Source organism: Balaenoptera musculus, chromosome 20 (assembly GCF_009873245.2).
Source record: "Balaenoptera musculus isolate JJ_BM4_2016_0621 chromosome 20, mBalMus1.pri.v3, whole genome shotgun sequence".
Classification (NCBI taxonomy): Eukaryota; Metazoa; Chordata; class Mammalia; order Artiodactyla; family Balaenopteridae; genus Balaenoptera; species Balaenoptera musculus.
In genome coordinates, this window is record NC_045804.1 from 6482970 (window position 1) to 6509031 (window position 26062).

The following is a 26062-nucleotide window of genomic DNA, read 5'->3' on the forward strand; positions in this document are numbered from 1 at the left end:
GGCACACAGACCCAACCATCTTGACCTAGATTCTGGGTTTACGGATCAGGTCTGGTTTGCTAGTGAGGTACATTGAGAGGCGGGCTCTTCTGTGACACAACCCAAGTGACATAGGTGCTCCCCTGCACACTCGGGTGGGCAGCCTGGGCAAAGGGCCAACTCTTTGCCCGCTCTGTCATTGGACACGCGGTGGAGACACCACGCCAGCGACACGAGCCCGCAGCCACGATGCACGCAGCGCCCATGGAAACACAAGGCTGCCAGCCGCCGCCCTGGAGACGCTGAGTCAGACAGACAGACAGACAGACAGACAGACAGACCGGCAGAGGATGCTCGCGGCCCGAGCGGGAGGCAGCGTGTCTGTCTCTCGAGCCACGCGGCCGGACGGGCGCCCCCTGGAGGGCCGAGGAAGAGGAGCCCAGGCCGCGAGCCCCGGGGCGCGGGGAGGCGGCTCCGAGAGCTACCAAACGGACGGACGCAGGGCCGCGCCGAAGGCCGGAGGGTCGCACGGGCGGACGCTCGCCGGGAAAGCGGAGCAGGCCAGGGCGCCTCCCCGGCGGAGGCGGCCACCCCTCGGCAGCAGCGCGGAGGCGCGGGGGCGCGGGAGGCGGGAGGCGCCGTCGGGGCCCTCCCCCGGCCCCGCCTCCCTGTCAGCGCCCTCGGCCGCGGGCGCGTCGTTGGTTTCGGGTTGTCAGGCAGCAGCGGCGCAGGCGAGGCTGCGAGGGAGCCGGCGGCGGTGGGGCTGCGGCTCGGCCATGACCGCTGTCGCGGCCTGAGCCCTTCCACCCGCCGCAAGCATGAAGGACAGCGGGGACTCCAAGGACCAGCAGCTCATGGTGAGACCCCGTCAACCTCCCTCTCCTCGACCCCATCCCTGGTCCCCCGAACCCACACTCGCGGGCGGCCTCCGGACCGTACTGCGTGCCCCCGCTAAGAGGACACAGGGTCAGCAGCTGGGAGTGTCCAGAGCAACTTTCCCCGAGTCGTGCATGTCAGGAAGGAGGGCATCGTGGCCACCCTGCTAAGGCCTGGAAAGTTAGCCTGGCTTCAGTCCCACTCCCCCTTTACACCTTCCCACCAGGGACCCCCCACCCCGCCACCTGGGCAGATGGGGCTCTGGAACAAGACTGCTCTCTGATCCAGAAAAGCCAGGGGCAGGGAGGGCTTGACCTACCTGCCCGGGGAAGGAAGGTGGGAGTTTCCTGGTGAACCAGGGCATGCCAGCCCGGTGGCGTCAGGAGTTTAAAGGGTTTGGGGATCACAGGTAGGTAGACAAGAGCTCCCAGGTACCAGAGGAGCTGGTACAGGGTTGAAGGTGGCTGGTTATTGGGTTGCAACACAGATGCTGCCCAAGTAAGGACTCTAAACATTTCAGAGAAGTGCTGGAAGCAACCAAGATGGCCCCTCAGAGCCCTGGGGACTGGGGCAGAGGAAGAGGTGTGAGTGGGGGGCACGGGAGACAGGTGGAGGCAAAGACAGGTTTCTGATTATCAGTGGGGCCAGACTGAGTGATGGGGGGAAGACTCAGTGACCCCAAGGCCACTGCTTTCTCCCAGCCCCCTCCCCACTCCATAACTTCTGAGATCTGGGAAAGGGCCGCCATCACCAGCAGGTGGGTGGTAATGTAACTGGAGGATAATGCAGCCCCCAGAGACTCCCGCCTCTGTAGGGTGAGCTCGCTGCTCCGAAGACGAACCTCAGCCCCAGGCCCCCAAGCAAGGCCGGGGCTCTGGAACATCCGCTCTGGCAGTTTAGAATTGTCTCTTTGAAAATGGCTCGCCTTGGCTTGTGTGGTGTGCGCCCCTGGGGCAGGGATGGAGGGGCCTTCCCTGCCACCCGTGGAGTTTGGCTGAGGATGCCGGTGTGGGCGGCCTGACAGGCAGTGAAGTGCCTCTGAGAGTGAAGGGTTCTTACCTAGCATGAGGGCCCGTTAGTTATACCCACACACCCCCCCTTGGTGCCCCCCAAGGGCAGCTATTTCCCCTTGATCAGTAGAAGAAGCAACTCCCCGTCTGGGGGGAGACCCAGGCCCAGGATGAAGACCCACCATCTCTCTCTGGCGGGAGGGTAGAGGGAGGTGGGAGCCTCCGATGGCACTGTCCTCAGGTGGGAATGCGGTCACAGGTTGTCCGCATGAGGAGGGGATGTCCCCTGGGCCCCCCGTCCCACCTCCTGCCCACATCATTCACAGACGCACAGACAGGCTGCGCCACTGCCAAGGGCTCCAAGTTCAAAGCCCAGGGGAGCTGCAGGTGCTTAATTTGGGGTGTGACTGATGCAGCCTGGAGGAGCAGACAGCTCTCTCCCTGGGGCACGGGCTCCTGGGAAGTTCATAGACTCAGACAGAGCCCACACTCTGTGGACCTGGTACCCTCGACCTAGATGGTAGCCTTGAGCCACTGAGTTTTCCTTAAGATAAACCAGGCTTGGATGGCTGAACAGAGAGGAACCCATGGGGCTGGTCCAGGGGAGGATTCCTGGGGTCCTCTCATCCTTCTCTCTGCGGCCCGGCACAGCCCTCTCCATCTAATCCCAGGGGTCTGGCCTTCCCTCCCAGGTGGCGCTCCGGGTCCGGCCCATCAGCGTGGCGGAGCTGGAAGAAGGAGCCACCCTCATCGCCCATAAAGTAGACGAGCAGGTACATGGGGCTGTGGCTGGGAGCTGTAGGGCAGGGCAGAGGTCAGCTCACACCTGGTGCGGGCAGGAAGGGCCCTTCCTCTACCCTCTGAACTCTTGTCTGTACTATTGACTACATCATCAAGGAAACCACAGTCCTTCTTCCAGGAAGCCTCCCTAGATTGATCCAAGGAGAGCTAAAAGCTTCCCTGGTCTGGGGGGGAGGGGGAGCTTGAGCCCCTCCCTCCGGCCCTGTAAAAATTCACACACCTTCCGTGTACCCATGACTTGATTTCCCCACCTTAATGGGTCTGCTACCCGTAGAGCACGTGTTCATAGGGGTCTAGAGCTAATGCTCATCTCCAGACTCTTCATGTTTTGCAAAGTCTTTGGATGTCTATTTGCTCTCTTGGTTCTCCTGTCAACATGATGAGGTGGGCAGGGCAAGCCCCACCTCCGTTTACACAGGAGACAAGAAATATTTATCAAGTACCCACAACACGCTGGGGACAGTGCCAGGAGCCGGGAAACCACGGTGAACAGAAGAGACCCTGTCCTCCCTCCGTTGCCAGTGCAGGGAGATGAGACTTAAATGAAAGAATTGAATCATGACCATATGAGTTTGTAGCCAACAAGGGCTGCAAAGAAATGCGTGGAGATATGAGAATAAGAGGGAACTTGACCTCGTCCCAAAGGTCAGGGAGGGCTTCCTTGAGAAAAGGTGCCTGAGCTGAAACAGGAAGGATGAAGAAGAGGTCATTAGGAGTGTGCTGAAGGGAGAAATTTCAACCAGAGGGACGTGCACGTGCAAAGGCCCTGTGGTGAGAGGGATTGTGATACACTTGGGTAACTGAGAAAAGGCCAGCGTGGTTCAAGCCAGAGAGAGAAGGGGCGAGAGGAGTGAGATAAGGTTGGCGGCGTGGGCAGGAGCCAGACCGCACACTCTGTAGACCACGGCCAGGATGGTTTTTGGGGTAGGCAGTTGAGGACTCAGGTTTGGGGTGGGGATGGGCACAGTGCTGGGGGCAGGCTTGGTGCCTGGGTAGAAGCATCATGGTGATATGGCCTCTGGGGACCCCGAGAGCAACCCCTTGCCTCTGCTCTGTAGCCGCTGCCAGCTTCTCCTGAGTGCCCAGGCCCATCAAGGTGGCGGGAGTGCTAGGGGGTCAGAGGAGTCGGGGTGGCCCAGTGCATTGCAGAGAGAGGCGTAAAGTGGGCACCTGCTGGCCTTGAGCCTGGCAGGCCGGACTCAGGAAGCCCAAGGGCCATGGTAAGAAGACCATAGGTGGACAAAGCCTGCGATGCCTGCCTGCCTCGGGGCCCCTGGGGGCAAGTGCTCACCCCTCCCAGCCTCTTCCTTCAGCCCCAGTGAGCTGTGGCCACAGCAGAGCTGGGTGGCACCAGCCTCCTGATTTCTCTTCCTCTGTGCCCTCTTGGAAAAGGGTAGCCTTCCTCAAAGACCTGAAGGAAGGCAGGGGAGGGCTGGGAAGAGCCCATCTAAAGGCCCGGTGGGAGCAGGACGAACGCACACAGCAGCCGTGTAGCGTATGTTCCATCATTTACCTGCTGTGTGGCCTGGGCCATGTTGCTTCCAGAGCCCCAGCTGCCCCCTCTGTAAGTGGGGACGGTAATCATAATGCCTCTTCCGGAGGATCTTCAGCCGCAAATGTGTGCACGGTGCTTCCCCAGGGCCTGGTACCCAGCAGGCATTTAACAGCTGTGAGTTATCGTCTATAAGTGACTGAGAGTGCCCAGGGCTGCTGGATTGGCTGATGAGAGGGGCCAGCCGTGAACGGCCAGAGAACTCGAGAGGAGAAACCCCCTTCCAGGCAAGGCCACTCCTTGTTTGTCCAACTTGTCCCCAAGGATATCAGGTCCTCAGAGGTGGGACAGTGATGATCTCTCTCTGGGCTGCTCCTGGCTCCCAGCCGGAGTGGGGGCTGATAGATATTAACTGATGCTGATGGAAACGCTCTGGCCCAGGGCACAGCCCATTGTGTGCCCACGCACAGCAAACACTGGCTCCTTTCTGTCCCTGCCAGTGGAGAGGGAGGCCGAGCTGCGCCTCCGAGAAGGTCCCAAGGGCTGGGCAGTCCCAACGGGGCTGCTCCTTTGTCAGCTTAGACATGGAGAGAGTGGTCTGAGCAGCGTGGGCTCAGGGCTCTCAACACAGACTCCAGGCCCTGCAGGGAGAATGCTAAGCTTCTGGCCCCCAGCATCTTCTCTCCCTGCTGGATTCAAAGATGCACTTGCCTGGGACTTCCTTGGTCCAGTGGTTAAGGCTCTGCACTTCCACGGCAGGGGGCCCAGGTTCGATCCCTGGTCGGGGAACTAAGATCCCGCGTGGGATTCTGCATGGTGTGGCCAAAGAAAACAAAAAAAAAAACCCAAAGATACATTTGCCTGGGCTGCAGTTTGGGAGAAACCACAGCAAATGGCAGGCTGGGAACCTCCGAAAAACCAGCCGCCGCTCAAGTGCTCCGTCCCTCTGACCAGTAAGGTGAAGTCCAAAAAGTAAAATGGATAGCCTCGCCCTCTGGCTAGGCCCTGCCCCCTGACCTCCATCCTTCTCCGGTGACCCCCATGGCTTCTCTGTGGCCCAGGCCCCCCAGGCTTGCATCACTGGCCCCGAGGGAGGCTGGGGGCTGCAGGCTTGGCCAGCCTCACTGATGGGCCAGCTGCCCAGTGGGCTGGCAGGGTGAGTTTGGGAGCATCCCCAGGACAACAGGGCCTTCGAGTCTTTTCCCAGCAAAGGTGCAGCTGGGCCCAAGCATCCTACACAGCACCCGGCCTCCGCTAAAGAGGCGTCCGCTTGGGAAGCGGATCTGCCCTTTACCCGGCTGCCTCCGTTGCTCCCTTGGTTGTGGCCCTCCCTCACGGCCCAGCCCCGCAGAACGGCTCCCCAACCCAGCCTCTGCTGGCCTGGGGCTCTGGGCTCTGCCTCCTCTGTGATGCAGGGCCTACTTCACCCCTGCTCGTGCTGTCTCGGGCTAGCGGGTGGGGAGCCGCCAAGCAGAGCAGCCCAGAGGTCACTACTGAAGCCCGGCCCCTGGTGGTCAGCAGGGAGGCGACGCTGCCAAAGCCCACCAGCCGGTGGGTTCTGAGCGGGCAGGGGTGCACCAGGGGCAAGAGGCCGGTGTGCCGGATTCTGGGGAAGCTGGAGTTAGGGTTTGGATTTGTAACGAGGTGGTCCGGGTGCCTGTGGTCTTACCCACCCCCATCGCCCCATTTGATTCGGGATCATTGTCACGGCGCCGTCTTAGAAGTCTTCATGGGCTAACGCCTGCCCAGTGCTTGCCCAGCAGCTGGCGCACAGTCAGGGTTTAACAGATGTTAGTTTATCTCCAGGGCTGACACACGGGATGGTTTCAGGCCCCAGAGGTAAGTGAAACCCTGGCCCACCTCCTGCCCGCCCCCTTCTGGCTTCAGGGCTCCCTGTCTGGTGGTCCCCAATCTGTCACGGCCACACCTTTGTGTTCATGGAAGAGTCAGGTAGGAGCTTGGTCTCCTAGCATCTGGGGCGGGAATAGACCCTGACGCCAGACCCCTCAGGGATGCCACTGATGACCACAAGGTGTGGGGGCGGCCTGAGAGGTCGCTGGGCCCAGAAGTTCCAGAACAAGCAGCTCCCTTCACCCCACAGAGCCCACAGCCTGCTGACCCTCCCCGCAGCCTTCCAGACCATGTTTGTCCACAGGATTTAAGTCACCTGACCATATGCATAATCCCGCAATTAGCCTTTATCTGCTCAAAGCCCAACTGTCACCCCCCGACCCGCCCCGTGCCCCTGGGGTCCTGTCGGAGGAGCCAGAAGACAGTATGTTAAGAACCTGCTCCGCTGTTGGACTTCCCTGGTGGCGCAGTGGTTAAGAATCCGCCTGCCAATGCAGGGGACACGGGTTCGAGCCCTGGTCCGGGAAGATCCCACATGCCGCGGAGCAACTAAGCCTGTGCGCCACAACTACTGAGCCCACGTGCCACAGCTACTGAAGCCCGCACGCCTAGAGCCCGTGTTCCGCAACAAGAGAAGCCACCGCAATGAAAAGCCCGCGTGCCGCAACAAAGACCCAACGCAGCCAAAAATAATTAATTAATTAATTAAAGAAAAAAGGAACTTGCTCGGCCCAGCCCAAGAGCTGTTGAGAGGATTAGAGGCAACCCTGTAAGGGAGAGCTGTGCCACGCAAGTGCAGGCTATTGTGAAAGATGAATAAAGTCTAAGGTGACGGATGCTGGGAGCAGCCCGGGCGCCTTCAGCCCCACTCACCTGCCCGGGGGCGGAGCCCTCCCTGCACACCCACCATCTGGATGCTTCTTGGTTCTGTGGCCCCAAAGCAGGGTGACCGGGGGAGGATTCGAGAAGTCTTTCCCTCCACCCTTACCCACCACCCCACCCATCTCCCCAGCCCCCTTCCGGCCCCAGGAAACCACTTTCCATCTCTATAGATTCGCCTGTTCTGGACAGTTTGTGGACATGGAATCATACAATATGTGGTCCTTCATGTCTGGCTTGTTTCACTGAGCATAAGGTTTTCGAGGTTCATCCACGTCGTAAGACCTTCCCCGGCGGTCCAGTGGTTAGGACTCCATGCTTCCAGTGCAGGGGGTGGGGCTTTGATCCCTGGCTGGGGCACTAAGATCCCCCAAGCCACGGGGTGCAGCCAAAAAGTTAAAAAAAAAAAGGCTGCATCCACCCTGTAGCCTGGGTTCAAACTTTATTCCTTTTCGTGGCTGGATACTATTCCATGCTATGGTTACGCTTCATTTAGTTGACCCATTCATCAGTTGATGGGCATTTGGGTTGTTTCCTACCTTCTGGCTATTATGAATAATGCTGCCAGGATGCAAGGATTCTTATACTGAGTGCCTGAATGGGTACAAGGCAAGAGTGCAGGTTAAAAAGGCAGATCTGTGGGCCCAGTTCCCCAGAGATTTTCATTCAGTGAATCTGGGTAGTGCCTGGGAATCTGTATTTTACAAGCTCCCAGGGTGACACTGATGAAGGCATCTGTAGACCCATGAGAGATGCAGCCCTAGATGATCTTGGTCACACCTCCTCTCACCCGAGGCCTCAGGGACCTCAGAGTCTTGTAGGCAGGTGGGGACCTGGCCAGGACATCAGCCAGGTGTGACTCTGTCCTGAGCAGCCAGCTGGGCCTTGGTGGCTTTATGAGCTCAGCGTTCTGGTCTTTTCCATCTAGCCTGAAGGCTGTCAGGGCCCAGGGACACCCTTCCTGAGATCAAAATCTCCTTTCCTGAGTACCCACAGGATGGTACTTTTACAACTAGAACTATGACCAGCCATGAATTTTCCTTCTTAAAGAAAAAGCAAACAAAAATCTAGAAACAGCCTTACAGGGGTGATAGCCACCTGGAATCAGGCTTTTGTTTTGCTGTGTCCTGTTTACACCCTGAGAATACAGGAGCTATGGGCTCAGCTTCCAGGACTGGAAATGATGTCTCCTAGGCTGGGGCCTCCCCAGATGCCCGTTCTCTGCTGGGGCTTCCTGAGTAGGCGAGGAGTGCTGGCACGATTTCTTCTCTCAGGGCTACGGCCTTGTTGGTCCTCCCAGACTTCCAACTGGGAAGCACTTGAGGCCCAGAGAGGTGGTGCAGTTTTCCCGAGGTCACACAGCAGTATGGAGCCTGAAACCAATTTGCACATCCCCTTCCCCGGAGAACTTCGCTGCCAGTTTGGAGGCTTGAGGAGGAATAGTCTAGGTCAGAGGTTTTCAACTGGGGGCGATTTTGCTCCCCGGGGGACATTCGGCAATGTCACAGCTGGGAGGAGGCTGTGCCATGGCCTCTAGTGGGTAGAGGCCAGGGCTGCTGCTAAACGTCCTACAACACACCAGACAATACCTGATAACAATGATCCAGCCCAAAGTGTCAATAGTGCCAAGATTGTGAAACCCTGGTCTCAGTTTAGCCCTTTGGAGGCCAGAGAGAAGCGGTTAAAACTGCAAAGCCGATCAAAGCCCGGCAGCTTAGCGGTGTGCAGCAGGAAGAACTCCCGACACACTTTGTTCGCGGTATTTCTCACCTAGGAGACGCTGGAGAGGAGCCTGGTGCCTAATGGGGACACAGGCTATGGATGACACCCTCCCCCGAGCCTGAGACCCCCTACTTCCCTTGCAGGTCTTGGGTTTCCAGGCCCAAAGCTAGAACCGTGGAAAGGTCACAGTCGGCATTGAATGAAAAACAGGTCTGGAGGTAGAGGCAGTGGGGGCAGGGAGAGGTCAAGCCCGGGGGCCTCTGCTGAGCTAGGAGGCCTGGACCAGTGGGGACAGAGCCCTGCCGTGCGCCACCCACCTTCCCCACTCCCGGCCCTGCCTCCCACCCTCCCGCCAGCATCGGGAGGGCCCTGTGTGTCCTGTGTGGTCAACGTGCCCCTTGAAACCTCCCAGAGTCAGGTGCCCAGCATGCCACAGGCATGAACATTTAAGATGCAGAGGGGCTTCCCTGGTGGTGCAGTGGTTAGGAATCCGCCTGCCAAGGCAGGGGACACGGCTTCGAGCCCTGGTCCAGGAAGATCCCACGTGTTGTGGAGCAACTAAGCCTGCGCGCCACAACTACTGAAGCACGTGCGCCTAGAGCCCGTGCTCCGCAACAAGAGAGGCCACCGCAACGAGAGTGGCCCCCGCTCGCCGCAACTAGAGAAAGCCCGCGCGCAGCAACGAAGACCCAACGCAGCCAAAAATAAAATTAATTAATTAATTTAAAAAATAATAAGATGCAGGGAATTGTGAAAGAGAGCTCCCAGACTAGCCCACCCCCTCAGGGGAGCCCGCCTCCAGTACTGTATCACTTTGTAAGGCTGCTGGAACCAAGTACCACAGACTGGGGGGCTTAAACAACAGAAATATGTTCGTTCACAGTTCTGTGGCCAGAAGTCTGAAGGGCTGGCTCCTTCTGAGGCTGCAAAGGAGAATTTGTTCCAGGCCTCTGTCCTCGGCGTGCAGGTGGCCATCTTCTCCCTGCGTCTCTTCCCATCATCTTCCTGCCACGCGTGTCTGTGTCTAAATTTCCCCTTTTTATAAGGATACCACCAGTCCTTATAAAGGAACTGCATCCTAACTTAACCGATTGTAGCTGCAACAACACTCTTTTTAAATAAGGTCAAATTCTGAGGGACTGGGGGATTGGACTTTAATATTTGAATTTGGGGAGGACACAGTTCAACCAGGACAGGCCCCAGGAAGGCAGCTGTTGGTCCAGAGGCAGGGGCGGGAGGCCTGGCGGTTAGGAGCCTGGGTTCTGGAACCCAACAGCTCTGAATCCAACAAGCTCTGTACTTGGCAGTGCAGCTTTTGGGTACCAATCTGATTCCTCATGATAATCCTGAGATGATACAAGTGCCTACTCTAAGCTGTTGGGGAAAATGAGAAAGTGTGTGCAAAGCACTTAGCACTGCATATGGCACATTCAAAGCTCCCTCCGTGCAGCTTTATTGAGAAAACATTCTTTGGGCAGATGCTGGGTGCCAGCCTAGGTGACATTTAGGACGTACAGGAGCCTCCCAGAGTCGGGGGAGCATGTGCTCACAGAGGGGCCCCGACGTCTCCTTCTGTGGCCATCTTGGGTCTGTGCTCTCGAGATTCCTGGCAGAGAGGACAGGAGGAAAAATCCCTGCCTTTCTCACAAGAAACGCCAGTGATTCTGAGGCCGTCTGCCCACAGCCTGCCTCTCACCTCACGGCCTTGCTAGTGCTTTTCCCTCGTCTGCTTTCCTCACCTCACATACCTCAGCCAACTCTTACTCATCCTTTAAGACTCAGTGCTGGGGACTTCCCTGGTGGCGCAGTGGTTAAGAATCCACCTGCCAGTGCAGCAGACACGGGTTTGAGCCCTGGTCCGGGAAGATCGCACATGCCGCGGAGCAACTAAGCCCGTGCTGTGCCACAACTACTGAGCCTGTGCTCTAGAGCCCGCGAGCCACAACTACTGAAGCCTGTGTGCCGCAACTACTGAAGCCCACGCACCTAGAGCCCATGTTCTGCAACAGGAGAAGCCACCGCAATGAGCAGCCCAAGCACCTCAACGAAGAGTAGCCCCCACTCGCCACAAATAGAGAAAGCCTATATGCAGCAACAAAGACCCAACGCAGCCAAAAATAGGTAAATACATAAACTTAAAAAAAAAAAAAAAGACTCAGTGCTGGCGCCACCTCTTCCAGGAAGCCCTCCTGCAGGGGAAAACCTGGATCACGGATCACATGCCCCTCCTCTATGCTCTGATTGCCTCCTGGAGCCTGGCGCTTGTTATTACAATGATCTGTTCCCCACTCCACTGTGATGTCAGAGGCAGGAAACCACATTTCATTTTCTCTGTCCCCTCGGGGGCCCCGCTTAATGCCTGGTACAGAGAAGGTGCCCCGCAGTCGTGGTCACCTGGCCTGAACTCCCTGTGCTGCTCCCTGTGGGCCCACAGCGCCCCACCCCACCCCAGCCCTCCGCAGCTCAGCTCCATTCACCTGGCTGAGGGGCACAAGGGCTCCATTGTATGCCAGAGTGGACCAGGATGGGGGTGGTGCTGTGAAGGGTGGGGCGCGGGCTGGGGCCCAGACAGATGGAGGCCCAGACAAAGCCCTCTTTAAGGGGGGACTGTAGCAGGCGTGCTGACAATGTCCTGATTCAGGAGCCTGGATGTCAAAAGAACCAAATGCCGATGGTGCCATGAACTTGGCAGTGCCCAGAGGTCATTTGAAGGTGATCAGTGGGTGACGGGCATCAGAGCACACAGCTCACCCTCTCCTGCATCAAAGGTCCCTAGAGGGTGGCCCTCAGGCCGCTGGCGCTGCCGGTATGCACAGGAGTTCTGGCACCGAGGGTGAGAGCTGTACATCTGGTGAAGTTCCATTGCGTTCCACTGGGACCCACACCTGGGGACTTGTGGGCGGGTGTATCTTCATTTGGGTCTGAAACTTGATCAGGGCTCCTGCTGCTGGTGTTAGGGCCCAAGCCAGGAACTGGATCCTGGGACAAGCTTACAGGGCACTGGGGCTGAAGCCCTGAGGTGGTAGCTGGGGACAGGTGGGCACCCCAGGTACAGCCGCAGGCCCCGACACCCTGCACTCAGCTCACCATGGCCACCCAGCCTCTGGCAGGCTGTGAGGGGGCCTCAGTCAGTGGCCTCATTCTTTCCCTGCACAAAGCCCCAGCCCCACCTGTCTGGAGCATCCCCTCTAACTGGCTTACCTGGAATCCCATCTGATTGGATAAGACCTCTGGGTGAGGGTCCCGGGTCGGGCCTCCTAGGGAGTTGTCTTACCTCCTCCTTCTTCCCTCCTCCATTGAGAATCCCAGAAGGGGGCCCTGCTGGGACCCCAGGGGTCTTAGGCCAGTTTAGATGCAGTGAGCACAGGTGTGGAGCTACTGGGAGGAGTCTGGTGGGAGCTCCAAGGCTGTGGTCCTCCCGGCACTGGGCCTCCTGAATCCTGGTGCTGGACGGGGGTGCACCCACAGGGACCCATGTGGATCTCCCAGGTCCACGGAGATGGGCCGGGCTCCCAAGTCAGCCTCCTCTGTCAATCAGCTCCCTCTGCCCCTCCAAGCGGCTGCCCCTCATGCCTTGTCTGCTCTCAAGTCCTCTCTGGGCTGTCACTGGCCCTGGCTCCCCTGCTGACCCAGGAAAGGAGCTCCATCACTGTCTCTGCGAGTTTGGGTGGCTCTAGGACAGCCCATCCCCCTCAGTGCCTTGTCCTTTGTCAGGACTCAGTTTACCTCCTTGGCCCTGGCGTTCCTGGACACAGAGCATTATCCCCACTCCTTCCCATGTCCTGAGTGAGGAGGGGTGAGGTCAGTGGTCAGTGTTGACATTGGTATGGGCCTGGGGCTCCCGGGTGACCACCAGCCTCCCCTCGGGTACCTTTGCAGATGGTGGTTCTTATGGACCCAATGGAAGACCCTGACGACATCCTGCGGGCGCATCGCTCCCGGGAGAAGTCCTACCTATTCGACGTGGCCTTTGACTTCACTGCCACCCAGGTGAGGGGTGCCTGGGCCCAGGGACACGCAAGATCCTCTCTCTGCCCTTTGACCCCCTCGGGAGGGAGTCCTTGGGGGACCCTGCCACCGACCCTCAGCCTTCCTTCCATCACTTGCTCTCTCCCCACACATGCAAGTGTGCGTGTGCCTGCGTGGTGCATTCAGAGCCTCCTGTGTGGACACACCCCGGTCAGCACGCGCAGATGCCACCCTACACACCCCACAGGTGGCCCCTATGGGAGCTGGAGGAGAGTGCTTGAAGCCCATCTGGTGCTGGGAGGGGAGCTTCGGGAAGCTGACACCCTCCCAGGGACCCCCGTCTTGCCCATCTGCGGGATGCTCCCAGTGGCAGGTGTAATGCGTCCTCGGGGCTGGGGGCTGGGAGCCGGCTGTTGGGGGAGGCGTCTCAGGTGTCCTGAGCTCTCTTTCAGGCTGGCATCCCCCCATGGGGTGAGAGCAGAGACATCCATCCCCCACTTCCCACCCCCACTTCTCTGGGGCCGAGGGCTCCAGGGACAGAAGCTGCTTCTGTTGGGAGCCAGGATGTGCCCGTGGGCCTGTGTGCTCTGCCCTGCCTGTGCCCGGGCCCCTGACGGCTCTCCTCTTTCCTGCAGGAGATGGTGTATCAGGCCACCACCAAGAGCCTCATTGAAGGCGTCATCTCAGGCTACAATGCCACTGTCTTTGCCTATGGGCCCACAGGTGAGGGGGAGCCCAGCCCACGGAGAGGACTGTATGCCCTGCTTGTCCCCTCTGAGAGTCAAGCCCCCTTGCCCTCCACCGCCGAGCTAGTCTGGCCCCAACTGGAGCAGGATCCGAGGATGTGGTTGATTAAAACCACCCTCCCCCAGGGCCCTTTGGACCCAGAGCCCCATCCCCAGCCAAGGATGCCATCTTCTCCCCTTCCCCCCACCTCTCTGGCCATCTGGGAGGGTCCAGCCTTGAGGACAGACCCAGGTTTGCCAGGAGCCCCTGCGCTCCCGGCCGCTGCCCTGCTCACCTGCCCCCCTGCTCTGCCCCAGGCTGCGGGAAAACCTACACCATGCTGGGCACAGACCATGAGCCCGGCATCTACGTTCGGACCCTCAATGACCTCTTCTGTGCCATTGAGGAGACCAGCAACGACATGGAATATGAGGTGTCCATGTCCTACCTGGAGGTGGGTCCTCCCTCCACCCTGTTCTGTGAGCTTGGACAAGAGGTCCATAGGACCGGGCTGGCCCACCTCCCTGGGGCCAGGTCACGGGGCAGTTTCCTGGGGTGCTCGTCACTGCTGCTCTCCCATGTGCATATGGTTGGCCTCACTTTATAAAATCTGAGGCTCAGAGAGGTTAGGCAACTAGATCGAGGTCACACAGTAAGTGAGGGAGCAGGGATTCAAACTCAGGACCCCAGGGCTTTAAAGCCGAGCCGTGCCCGTTGTGCCACACTCCAAAGTAGCCTTGTCGCTGAGCACAGACCTCAGCCATCCTCCCAGACGCCATCCTCCTGGGCACACTCCTGAAAGCCAACCCTGTCTGCCCTGCCAGGCTACCTGCAGGCACTCGGTGTATATAGGTACAGGTGGGAACTGCACGTACACGGACAGGCTGGGACCTGCCAGCCTTCGCTATCTTGCCACAGCCTCTGATGCCCACCTGTATGAGTGCTACCACCAGGCAATGAGGGGTCAGCGGGGGTGGCCGGGGTGGGGACACACAGAGGCCAGAAGAGGCAGGAGAGCCAGTGGGCTAGACGCCATCTGGCTCCTGGCCTCTCCGGCTCCCTCCGGGAGCTGATAATCTCCTGGGTGACAGCTCAGGAAGGGCAGCGAGACATTGCTGCCAGCAGCTGCTCCAGCCAGCGTGGTGTTGACTCAGCCAGCAGGATGCACTTTGGGGGCCTGCGAGGTGGGAGCAGGTGAAGGTAGAGTATGGGTTGCCTAGCAACGAACAGGGTTCGGCCATGGGTCAGGTCCCATCCCCTGTCCCGTGCCTGGCCAGCCTGCAGAGGGAGTTCCACTTGGTTCTGATGCCTTCTGTACCCTTGGCTCTGGCAGCCCGATGTTTCCCTCTGGATGCTGAAGCCCCCTGTGTCCACCCCATAGAAAGGAAGGGGTCTCTCTCCTTAACCAGGGTTTCCCTGAGAGGAGCCTGGAGCTCTCGGGAGGGACGGAGAACCTGGCCATTGCCTGAACCTCCTGCCCTTGGTCTCCCGTTAACATCTGTCCCCTACCCCTCCCAACCTGGCCCATCAGATCTACAATGAGATGATCAGGGACCTGCTGAACCCTGCCCTGGGGTACCTGGAGCTGAGGGAGGACTCCAAAGGGGTGATCCAGGTGGCCGGGATCACCGAGGTCTCCACCGTCAATGCCAAAGAGGCGAGTCTTGCGTAGCCAGCGGGCAGTAGGGGGGGGCACTAACCTCCCGGGGGGCTGGGCAGGAGGGGGCTGGGCCCTGCAGCCAGGGAGCAGCTGCCCACTCAGCTGGGCTGGGGCTGGGGCTGGGGCTGGGGCTGGGGCAGACACAGAGAATCCTGGATGACACGCCCCCAGCCACGCCGACCCTGGGGGCTGACCAGGCAACCAGCCTCCCAATTTACAGACAGACCCTGACCTCCCAGGCCCCGCAGCACACAGGGGGCCGACCCACCCCTGCCCGGGCCCCTTCCCAACCTCTCAGATGCAGGACGTGGGAGCATCCCCACAGGTACCCAGGAGTGGCCTCCCTCCCCCGTCCCACCCACCCAGATCATGCAGCTGCTGATGAAGGGTAACCGGCAGAGGACCCAGGAGCCCACGGCCGCCAACCAGACGTCCTCCCGCTCCCACGCCGTGCTCCAGGTGGCCGTGCGCCAGCGCAGCCGGGTCAAGAGCGTCCTGCAGGAGGTGCGGCAGGGCCGCCTGTTCATGATTGACCTGGCTGGCTCGGAGCGGGCCTCCCAGGTGAGGCTAGCTCCCCGTGGGGCTGGGGAGGAAGCTTGGGGGACAGGGCAGGGATGCTGGCCGCCCAGCTCCCCAAGGGGTGGGGGTGGGGACTGTCCCAGGGAGGGCGGGGATGAGGGCATCCCGAGGGGAAGGGACTGAGGAATGTCTCCGATGAGCAAGAAGGATGGGGGGGCGGACCCTGGGGAAGCACTGTTTGTGGGAAGGGGCCTGGGAGTGTGGGGATTTCTCCAGTGAAGGAGACAGTGGCTGCCCCGGAGGGGGGGGGGGGAAACAGGCAAGAGAATGAATGCGCCCAATGAGGAGCTGGGGCAGGGGGGAAACAACGTCCCCGACTGGGGGCATCGTGGGCAGAGCTGGGGAGGGGCCCTTGCCAAACACATCAGGGAGAGAAAAAGGTCCATCATCCATTTCTCAGCATTTGTCCCCCATCACTAAGCCCTGTCCGCCTGGCCCTGTGCCTGGGCCCGGGCCCCCTCCTGCGGGCAAACTTGGAGGTTTCACGGTCACGTGAGTGCTGGGGCTGGGTGATGTCACCGTTAGCACTGAAGCAAATGCAAGGGACAGGACAGCGCCAGGGAGATGTAACAGGGCTTCATATTTGAACGTGTGGGGTTGGTTTAAACGGGGTGGGGTTGGAGAAACACACCCCTGTCTTCCAGTAAAGGCCTGAGGGCTTCCTGGAGGAGGAGTACAGGGGAGCAGCCGGCTCCCCGCGGCCACCGGAGTGAGTGGCTCCCAGCTTCACCAGGCTGGCCAAAGACGTCTCCCGAGGGCGGCTGTAGGCAGAGCCTCCTGGGACTTGACACTGTCCTGCTCTCACACCCACTCACATACACCTCAACCCATTTCCTCACTCACAGACTTTCTTCTACACATATACATGCTGTCACATATACACATGCAATTCACACACACTCACTCCCCCCCTCCACACACACACACAAACTTCCCTCTTCCCTCCCTGAAGCCTGGCGCACCCTCTAGAGCCGTGTGCCCGTGGCCACGCCTGTTGCCATGCCCGTGGCCGGGCCGGCTCTCAGCTGAGCTGCCTGGGAAGCCACGACCCACCTCCATCGCATTCTCGGCGCTGCCTTAGCTGTGCCGCGGGGCTAGCCCCGGGGGGGACGAAGTGCCAGGGTCTCAGCCCTCCTCAGAAGCCTCTTGTCCCCCACTCTTGTTCAGAGGCCTTCGGGTTCTCTGACCTTCTCGAATGCCCTCCGTGACCCCCGGACAGAGGGTGGAACCAGGCCCTCAGCATCTCTCCCTTGCAGGGCCCCGGGGGAGAGGGAGGGGTTTACAACTCAGGATGGCCCGGGGCAGGGAGTCACGCCCACTGCTCGCCCCCCAGACACAGAACCGTGGGCAGCGCATGAAAGAGGGGGCCCACATCAATCGCTCGCTGCTGGCCCTGGGCAACTGCATCAATGCGCTGAGCGACAAGAACAGCAACAAGTACATCAACTATCGTGACAGCAAGCTCACCCGGCTCCTGAAGGTACCAACTGCCGCGGGCCCAGTGCCTGGGCACCCAGGGTGGGGCTGCCAGCGTCACAAAGAAAGATGCAGGACGCCCAGCTGCATGTGAATTTCAAATAAACAAAATCTGTTTGGGTATAAGTATGTCCCATGCCATCTTTGGGACATACTTATACTAAAAAACAAAAAACAAAAACTCACTTGTTATTTACCCAAAATTCAGATTTCACTGGGTGTCTTGTGTGTTATCTGGTGACTCTCACCAAAAACTGGGCAGCAGGGAGGGAAAAGGGCTGCATCTGACCCCCCACCCCAGGGCTGTGGGTCTAGGGGAACTGGAGGTCGTCTGGATTTGGGGGTTCAGGTGGTCAGTCAACATCATGGCTCCCAGAGGCTGCTGTTGGGAGGCCCCGCTCCTGCCTGGGCTCTGTGTTCGGTGCCTCAGCACCCCCTTCCCAGTTCCTTTCATCTTGTCAGCGAGTCTGAGTTAGGGGATTACTATTTCCATTTGCAGATGAGGAAACCGAGGCACTAAGAGGCTAAGTAACCTTCCCAAGGCCTCACACTAGTAAGTGCTGGACGTAGGGTCCCAGCAGAGGTCTGTCTGGGCTGATAGCAGAGCTGCAGGTGACTTAATGCTTGCTGGCCATCGGCCTGCCTGCATCACTGCACTTACAGCCTGGGAGGTAGGACAGTTAATTACTGCCACCCTCGAAACCCAAGGAAGCCGAGGATTAGAGAGGTGATGGAGCTTGCTTGAAGTCGCCCAGCTGGTAACTGCCGCAGCCAAGGGCTCTGTCTCCCGCCAAGCCCGCAGCCCCGCTGTACACTCTCTGTCTATCCAGGAGGGCACGGCAAGCCCAGGGCAAGGGAGGCGGTGGCCACAGGCCAAATTCAACCTTCATACAGAGGTCCCCATCACCCCCCTCACTCCAGCCAAGACAACAGTGCCACCAGCAGTCGGATAAAGGGGGACCTGGGAAGCCAGAGGGGATGGGGAAGGGGCCCAGGGCCCCACGGGGCTTTTCCCCCTCTGGTTCCCAGCCAACCAGGGCCGCTGCCTTTCCTCGTTCTCACGTATGAGGGGAGGAGAAGGGAAGCCGGGAGACCCTGACCTGGATACTCGAAATTTTCAAATATGAACTTTGGCGAAGAAGCTGGAAGAGGGAAGAAGGGGGGACGGCAGAGGAGGAGGGGAGAGTCCTGTGATGCTCGGCACCAGCACCTGTGAGATTGTGTGCGTGTGTGTGCGTGCGTGTGTGTGCGCGCGTGTGTGCGAGTGTGTGAGTGTGAGAGAGAGAGAGAGGGAAACGCACACACACACACACACACACACGCACACACACCACGAGGGCATCACGAACAGCCTGGCGGGAGCAGTGTGCAGGAAGGCAGGGCCCTGCTGACCACAGCCCGCCCTCGTCCCCATCCAGGATTCCCTGGGGGGAAACAGCCGCACGGTGATGATCGCCCACATCAGCCCAGCGAGCAGTGCCTTTGAGGAATCCCGGAACACCCTGACCTACGCTGGCCGGGCCAAGAACATCAAGACCAGGGTGAGGGACCCCTGGTCTGTCCCCCAGGCCCCACCTTCCTGGGCCAAGATTCGAGCCCCTGGACTGATTCCAGGCCCTGCCACCCCACCCCACATTCTCTGGAACCAGCCACCATTGCGCCGGCCCCATTCCCCAGTCCAATGTCACCCCTGTGCCCTCCCCTGTTGCCGGCCGGGAAGCCCACAGCCCCTGAGAATCCCCTTCTTCTTGTTCAAGGTCTGTGCTCCCCCAGCCCCACATCCCCTTCCATCTTCCCGTTTTCGTCTTCAGATACTCATTCAGATGTTTACCTTTCCAAAGCCCCTAATCAGAATAGTCATAATAGAGGTGACCGTTACTACGCACTTATGTCGGGCCCTTTATCAAATCATCTCATCTGATCCTCCAATGAGGCAGGCGTTATTTCTGTCCCCATTTCACAGCTGAGGAAAATGAGGCTGCAGGGAGTTAAGTGACCTCCCGGTCCCAGGGCAGTGGTGACGCCGAGACTAGAGCTGTGTCTGCCTGTTTTCCAAGCCCACGTTCTCACCCTCTCTGGTGAACGCGTGAGAATCCTCGCTATCTGTTAGGACGTTTGTTTCCACCCGTGTGGGTCGAGGGGTGGGAATTCTAAGGCAGAATTTCATGAACATTCTCCCAACACTACAATTCGCCAGCCATTGTTCCAGGCACTTTATGTTTTATCCCAACCCTCAAGGAACTTAATGATGGGAGGAGACAGGTAATAATAATACTCTGAATTGATAGTTCAGAATATTATTAACAGCAGGAAATGATGCCAACGATCGGGGATGGGGGTGCTGGTGGGATCCCGTGTAGCTCTTTGGAGACTGTGAGAGGGAAACAAGGATGGGGAGGAAATTGAGGAAGAGAGGGAGCAGTTAGGGTAGAGGTTCCGAAGGCAGGAAGGAGATGGTGTCGGTGGTGGGAGTGGGGCAAGTACGATGGTTCCTCGGCTGGAGCAGAAATGTTCCTGATGGAGCAGTGAGTCACAAGAAAATCTAGAGAGAGTGGTGGGGGAATCAGGGCATTCCCCCAAGCAGTAGGGAGCCATTGAAGGTTGGGCAGGGAAGGCAGCATTTTAGGAGTATGCCTCTGGCGGAGGCACGTAGTGTTGAGAGGTTGTAGGATCAGAGGACAGGACTCCATTACTGTCAGGAAGATTAGGGGTAAGAAAGAGAAAAGAGGAACCCGCAGGCAGGCCCCGGCGTCCAGGTGACTGTACCTGCTCCCCTCGCATCCCCACAGGTGAAGCAGAACCTGCTCAACGTCTCCTACCACATTGCGCAGTACACCAGCATCATTGCCGACCTGCGGGGCGAGATCCAGAGGCTCAAGTGCAAGATCGACGAGCAGGGTGGGCGGGGCCAGGCCCACGGCCGGCTGGAGCGGGGCGACATCTGTCACATCCAAGGTGTGTGTGGGGGTCTGTGTCAGTGGGAGCCCGTCTCCCGAAGCCCGTCCAGGCCGTCTCAAGTTGCTCAGGGGTCAGGCAGGGCTGGGTTCAAAGCTAGACGCAGATTCTTTCTGGCTGAGTAGCCTTGGGCTAGTCATCGACCACTCTGAGCCTTCAGTCCTTCAATTGTCAAATGCAATCATGATCTCTGCTTCAGAGACTCGACCTGAGGATTAGGCGGTATCACACGAGTGAGTGGCACGTGGGCATTTAGCTGTGTGGGGCGTCACTCTCGGGGCCGCAGTGCAGGGCTCCGAGACTGTGCCTGGCATCGCCAGAAGGGATACGGTGCTCATACATTTTCTGTATTTGCTATGATGATTTTCCAACAGATGGCAGTAAAGTGTCTAAAGGGCACGTTTTATTAGTTGACGGAAAGGTGCTCTAAAGGCTGGCGGCGGAAGCCCAGTTCATACAGAGAAGCTGGGAATCACCTTTGGGTCATAGCCTGAAGACTCAGTGCGGAAGTGGGATGTGGGAGGGGTGTGGTAATCTAGGAGGTCTTTCTGGAGGAGGTGCTTGCACAGGAAGTCATTTGGGAAGAAAGAGAGGGGAGGGCCCCAGGTAGCCCAGACTTTCCTGGCCTGACCCTTCCTCCTCCACTGACCTCCCCCACCTGCCGTTCAACGGCCAGCCAAGGTCCAACTGCACAGCGAGAAGGGTGAGCGGGCTGAGATGGGACCACTGCGGGAGCAGCTTATCAGCGCCTTCCAGGAGCAGATGGACGTGCGGAGACACCTGCTGGAGCTGGAGAACCACGCCATGGAGGTGCAGATCGACACCTCCCGCCACCTGCTCACCATTGCAGGGTAAGCACCCCCCACCCCCCGAGACAGGGGCTGGGAGCTGGAGATGCATGCTGTGCCTCCCACCGTGGCCTGAATCCCGGGTCTCCCTCGGGGGTGGGGCTGCGGCAGCTGGGAGCACGAGAAGTCGCGCAGGGCACTCAAGTGGAGGGAGGAGCAGCGCAAGGAGTCCTACACCAAGGACGACAGTGAGAAGGACTCGGACACAGGTGATGACCAGCCAGACGTCCTGGAGCCCCCCGAGGTGGCCTCCGCCCGGGAGAGCATCGCTGCCCTGATGGGAGAGCAGAAGAAGCTGCGAAAGCACAAGGTGTCTGGGGGTCTGGGGGTCTGGGAGGGTGGGTTTGAGAGGCCCCAGCAGGAAGGGGCTGGGGGAGGCTTGTGGGAGGAGCGAGAGCTGGGAGCTCAGGCCACAAATCCCCTGTGACCTTACTAAACTCCTTCACCTCTTTGTGCCTCTCCTACCCATCTGTAAAATGGGAGTAGTCAGCCCTAGTAGGGTTGTTGGGAAGATTAAACAAATGCCTTTCACATGCCAAGGACTCAAAAAATGGTAGCCAGTATCATAATTAGGATTTTCCAGATCCCTGCCCTCTGTTCTGGAGCATATCCTCGCCAGGGGGTTTCAGGGTACCATGAGCCCTGAGGGCATCAGCTGGGCTGGGGCTCAGCAGATCCACGGAGCTGGTTCCAGGGATGGGTTGTGGTCAGGACGGCAAGAAGGTAGGCACAGAGGGGCCACTCAGGAGCAGCCCCTGGTTGCAAGGCCCGAGATGCAGCTTCGAGGGTGGGCCTCGGAATGGGGCTTCGGCCGGGAGCCCACAGTCCGGGGACAGGAGGGGCGGGGACAGGCTCAGCGGCGGGCGAGAGCCCGCCTGGCGCTGACCCCGCCTGGTCCCCAGCTGACGCTGGAGCAGCGCTGCCGAGAGCTGCGCGCGCGCGGCCGGCGCTTAGAGGAGACGCTGCCGCGGCGCATCGGCTCCGAGGAGCAGCGCGAGGTGCTCAGCCTGCTGTGCCGCGTGCACGAGCTCGAGGTGGAGAACACCGAGATGCAGTCGCACGCGCTGCTCCGCGACGGCGCGCTCCGCCACCGCCGCGAGGCCCTGCGCCGCCTGGAGCAGCACCGCAGCCTCTGCGACGAGATCATCCAGGGCCAGCGGCAGATCATCGACGGTAGGGCCCGCGGCCCGCGCGTCCGAGCCACCCACGGGCCCCATCGACCCGCGGAGGGCCCGAGGGCACGCGCTGAGCCCTGCCCCTCCCCCGGCAGACTACAACTTGGCCGTCCCGCAGCACCTGGAGGAGCTGTACGAAGTGTACCTGCGCGAGCAGGAGGAGGGCAGCCTGGAGCGGGCCACCATCATGGACCGCGTGGCCTCTAGGGCCCTGCAGGTGGGCGCCTCGGGCCTGAGCATGCGCACATGTGCTAAGGGAGGGGCCGATGCCCAGGGCAGTGCGTGCAGGTCGTCGGCATGGCGGTGGGACCAGGCTGGCTGGTCCCCAGGGAGTTGACTCCTTCCTTCTTATCCCACCCAAAGGCTTGCCAAGCCTGAGTAAGCTTCCTTTCTCGGCGTATTCTTCTCTGGCACTTGTCCCCGCCCAGGGTCTGAGGGTCAGGTTTGGCTACCTGAGATATGACAAATGGCCCCAGACGCCCTCCCAGGAGACCAGGCCACCAGGCAGTGCCACGGGGGATGCCTAGCATACCACAGCTTGTCCCTGGGGACCCAGAACAAGCCCACTGCCCTCTGGGGCTCCCAGTCCATATTACAGCCCCAGACATCCTGTGTGCCTTTGTCACCCTGCGCTGTTACCTGGCCCAGGACCAAGCCTTCTGACTGCCCCTTCTCCCCCTCCCCAGGACAGCTCTTTGCCCAAAATTAGCAGAGCAGGAACCTTGCTGACCCCAGAGTCTGACCCAGAGAGCGTGAAGACGCTGAGCTCCGAAGCCCAGCTCCTACAGAGCAGCTTCCTGCCTCCGATCAGCACAGAGAGGTGAGACCAGGGACCACTTCCTGCCAGCCCTTCCTGCCTGAGCCACCACAGGCTGTGTCCCAGAGATGCCAGCCCAGATTAGGGCTTCCTGGGGAGGATGGAGCGGGAACGACAGGGGGGAGGTGGCACAGGTCTGGAGCCAGGACCTTTGGGTCCTCTCGCCCTTTACATAACAGCTCCCCCCCTAGGGTGGGGGTGGCACTGCAGTGGGACCAGCCTGGTCAACAGATGCCCATCCTCCTCCGCCAACCTCAGTGAAGCCAACCACGTGCTCAAGGCCAGTTCCGGGGCCTGGCAGGTGAAGAGCTCCTCTGTGCCCACCCCACCCCCCATCCCGATTGGCAGCCTGGTGACGCAGGAGGTGAGCACTGGGAACCGCTGGCCCGATGGGCTCCTCTGCTGCAGGTGGGAGTACCAGGGTGGATACCCGGTGGTTGGGATGGAGCCTTTCCAAAACAGCCCCCTGGGGACATAGGGTCCCTGCTGTGTCCAGTGGCTTCTCTTCCCAACCAATTCGTCTCACAGGCCCCCACTCAGGACGGCCTGGGCAGCCTGAGCGGCCGGATCAACTCCTCCCCTGACAGCAGTGAGAACCTATCAGAGATCCCTTTGTCCTGCACAGGTGTGCCCCCTGCCCACCCTGTCAGCCTGAGCCTGGCATCGTCTAAACTGCTCAGATCACCCAGCCCAGAGCCCCTTCCTTCCCTCTGCACTGCTAAATACACCCATGCGTCGGGTGCTGACCATTCTAGAAAGAGAGGCACCAGTGCCCAGAGAGGATTAACGACCTGCTCTGTCCACACAAAGCTGGGGGCACAATCAGAAACCAGAAGGGGGAACACATGGCACTTAGGATCATGCCCCACCTTCCCACTCAGAAATAATTGTAATAGCAAATATAGACCAATTCCCTACCCCCTGGCCATAGGCTATGCCCATTATCTCAGTTACTCCTCATAACCTGGGACTTCCCTGGCAGTCTAGTGGTTAAGACTCTGCGCTTCCACTGCAGGGGGCATGGGTTCGATCCCTGGTCGGGGAACTAAGGCTTGGCCAAAAAGAAAAAAATCCTCACAACCCAGTGGGGTTAGTTTTACCATCCCCAGTTTACAGATGAAAGTAAGGCTCAGAAACTTGCCCAAAGTTTCTTAAACAGCAAGCAAGGGGGGATGCTTTGGCAGAGAAGGGGTGTTGGAGGTGCAGGAGAGGGAGGAATATGTGGCCTTGATCCCGGGTTGGGTGCTCCTTTGTCCCGCCGCAGAGAGGAAGGAGATCCTGACGGGCACCAAGTGCATCTCGGTGAAAGCTGCCCGGCGGCGCTCTCGGGCCCTGGGCGCCGAGGGGCGCCACCTGCTGGCACCCAGCATGGAGCGCAGCAGCCTGTCCCTGCACTCGCTGAGCGAGGCTGACGAGGCACGGCCACCCGGCCTGCTGGCCTGCAAGCGGCCACCCAGCCCCACGCTGCAGCACGCTGCCAGTGAGGACAACCTGTCCAGCAGCACGGGTGAGGCCCCATCCCGGGCAGTCGAGCATCGTGGCGATGGCCCTGGGCCCTGGCTGCGTGGCCAGAAGAAAAGCCTGGGCAAGAAACGGGAGGAGTTGCTGGAGGCAAAGAGGAGGAAGCGGAGGTCCCAGTCCTTTGAGGTCACAGGGCAAGGGGTGAGTCCAGGGGCAAGGATTGGGGGGGTCTGGGCCCCTGCCTTGCTGGTGGGGCTCTGAGGGCTGGATTGCTCCAGCGGCCCCAGGGTACCCCTAGCCGTGCACCACCCTTCATGCCGTATCCCCCCAAGCTGGCATAGCAGCTGGGGCAGACCCCTGTATCAGATCCCCACGCAGCTCCCACCTCACCTCACTGCTCTCCAACCAACACAGCTCTCCCACCCCAAGACACACGTCCTGGGGCCCCGTCCCGTGCAGAGCATCTCGGACCACAGGGTGCAAGTGTGCGGGCACCCAGCCCCTGGTACCCGGCATCTGGGAAAGGTCACCCTGCCTATGGCCAAGGTCAAACTCCCTCCAAGCCAGAACACAGGTCAGTACCAGCAAAGGAGGGAATGGGAGGGGAGCGCTTGGTCAGCCCAGGGAGGAAGCATGTTGAGCTCCCTGCCCTATGGCTGCCCCTTGCTGGAAACAGGGTTCTTGAAGAATATTTGTGGGACTGGCACCTTGGGGTTGTGCCCCTAGGGAGTTCAAAGCCACTGGGTGATCAGAGGGGATGGAGAGGCATTTCTAAAGCTCTGCTCGTGGCCCTTCCCGTGTTGCAGGCCCTGGGGACTCCTCACCCCTCGCTGTCCCCTCCAACCCAGCTGGTGTTTCCCAACGGGCTACCCGGGGGCCCCGCCCGCCCCATGGCACAAGCACCCATGGCAAAGATGGACGCTTCCGACATAACTGAGGGGCCCTGCCTGGAACCGGCCCTCCTGCCCCCAAGACTGAATGGGGTGTAGCAGGAAATGGGAGATGGAGGCTGGGCAGATGGGGGTGACCTGGGAGCAGGAGCTCAGCATCTCAGAAGGCTGGGGCTCCTGAGACCCAGGAACGGTGAGGGTGCCTGCCCAGCACTTCCGTGCTTTCGGTGCCACTGGGAAAGGGAGGTGAGCCCAGGAGGCACGGCCGGGATGGCAGGGCTCCCTGGCCTCCCAGCCCTGGACAGAAAACCCTGCTGCCAAAACCCTGTTCTGAGACCTGTGGCCCGACTTGGCCTCAGAAATGGGGGGGAGGGAACTGTTAATGGGACAGCTCCTGGGCCCACATCTGGGGCAGGAGCGTTCACATACTGTGGTTGGGGTCGGGGAGGGAATCTGGTTTTGTTACTTAGCAGTGGCTTCCGCCCCCGCCAAGCCCCCTTTCTAACAATAAAATCCCATTTGAGTCTTGATGGTTGTGTTGGAAACTAGACCTTGTCTGAAATGTGGGGTGGCCATGACTGATTAAGATTCAACCCAACTCCCCACCACCACCAACCCCCCCCCCCAGTGCCCTCTGGCAGGTTGTACAGCACCAACCTACAAACACCTGGGGGAAAGCAGTTTTCCTCTAGACCCTGAGGTCTTTCCCCAGGAAGGGCGGGGCTATAAGGCCCATTCATGTCCCCTCCCACCAGCCTTCCCCTCTGCCCAGACCCCCTCCCAGGAGAGGTCAGAGACTTGGGGTGGTCCACAACCCAAATGAGGTGGTTACCCCCTGCAAGTCGGGACTCAGAAGTTGCTCAGCTAAGCCCCCCAGCTTCAAGGTGAGAAAGCTC

The 26062-nt window shown here is 59.8% G+C and overlaps 1 protein-coding gene across 6 annotated transcripts; it reads left to right on the plus strand.

Annotated features, from left to right (window-relative positions):
• The first annotated feature begins 722 nt into the window (after positions 1 to 722).
• On the plus strand, positions 723 to 25696 carry KIF19 (kinesin family member 19). 6 transcript variants are annotated; one of them, XM_036835318.1, is made up of 20 exons: positions 723 to 836; positions 2558 to 2638; positions 12490 to 12600; positions 13215 to 13302; positions 13623 to 13759; positions 14837 to 14962; positions 15332 to 15526; positions 16878 to 17024; positions 18439 to 18561; positions 19810 to 19975; positions 20652 to 20826; positions 20935 to 21133; positions 21726 to 21996; positions 22094 to 22215; positions 22685 to 22818; positions 23047 to 23179; positions 23344 to 23440; positions 24080 to 24477; positions 24691 to 24850; positions 25083 to 25696. In XM_036835318.1, the coding sequence occupies exons 1-20, from the start codon at positions 798 to 800 to the stop codon at positions 25211 to 25213; spliced, it is 3033 nt and encodes a 1010-aa protein (XP_036691213.1). In that variant the 5' UTR covers positions 723 to 797; the 3' UTR covers positions 25214 to 25696. The 6 variants fall into 6 exon arrangements, with proteins under 6 accessions (XP_036691213.1, XP_036691215.1, XP_036691211.1 ...); XM_036835320.1 differs by having other exon boundaries at positions 23074 to 23179; XM_036835316.1 differs by having other exon boundaries at positions 24691 to 25160.
• The last annotated feature ends 366 nt before the right edge of the window (positions 25697 to 26062 follow it).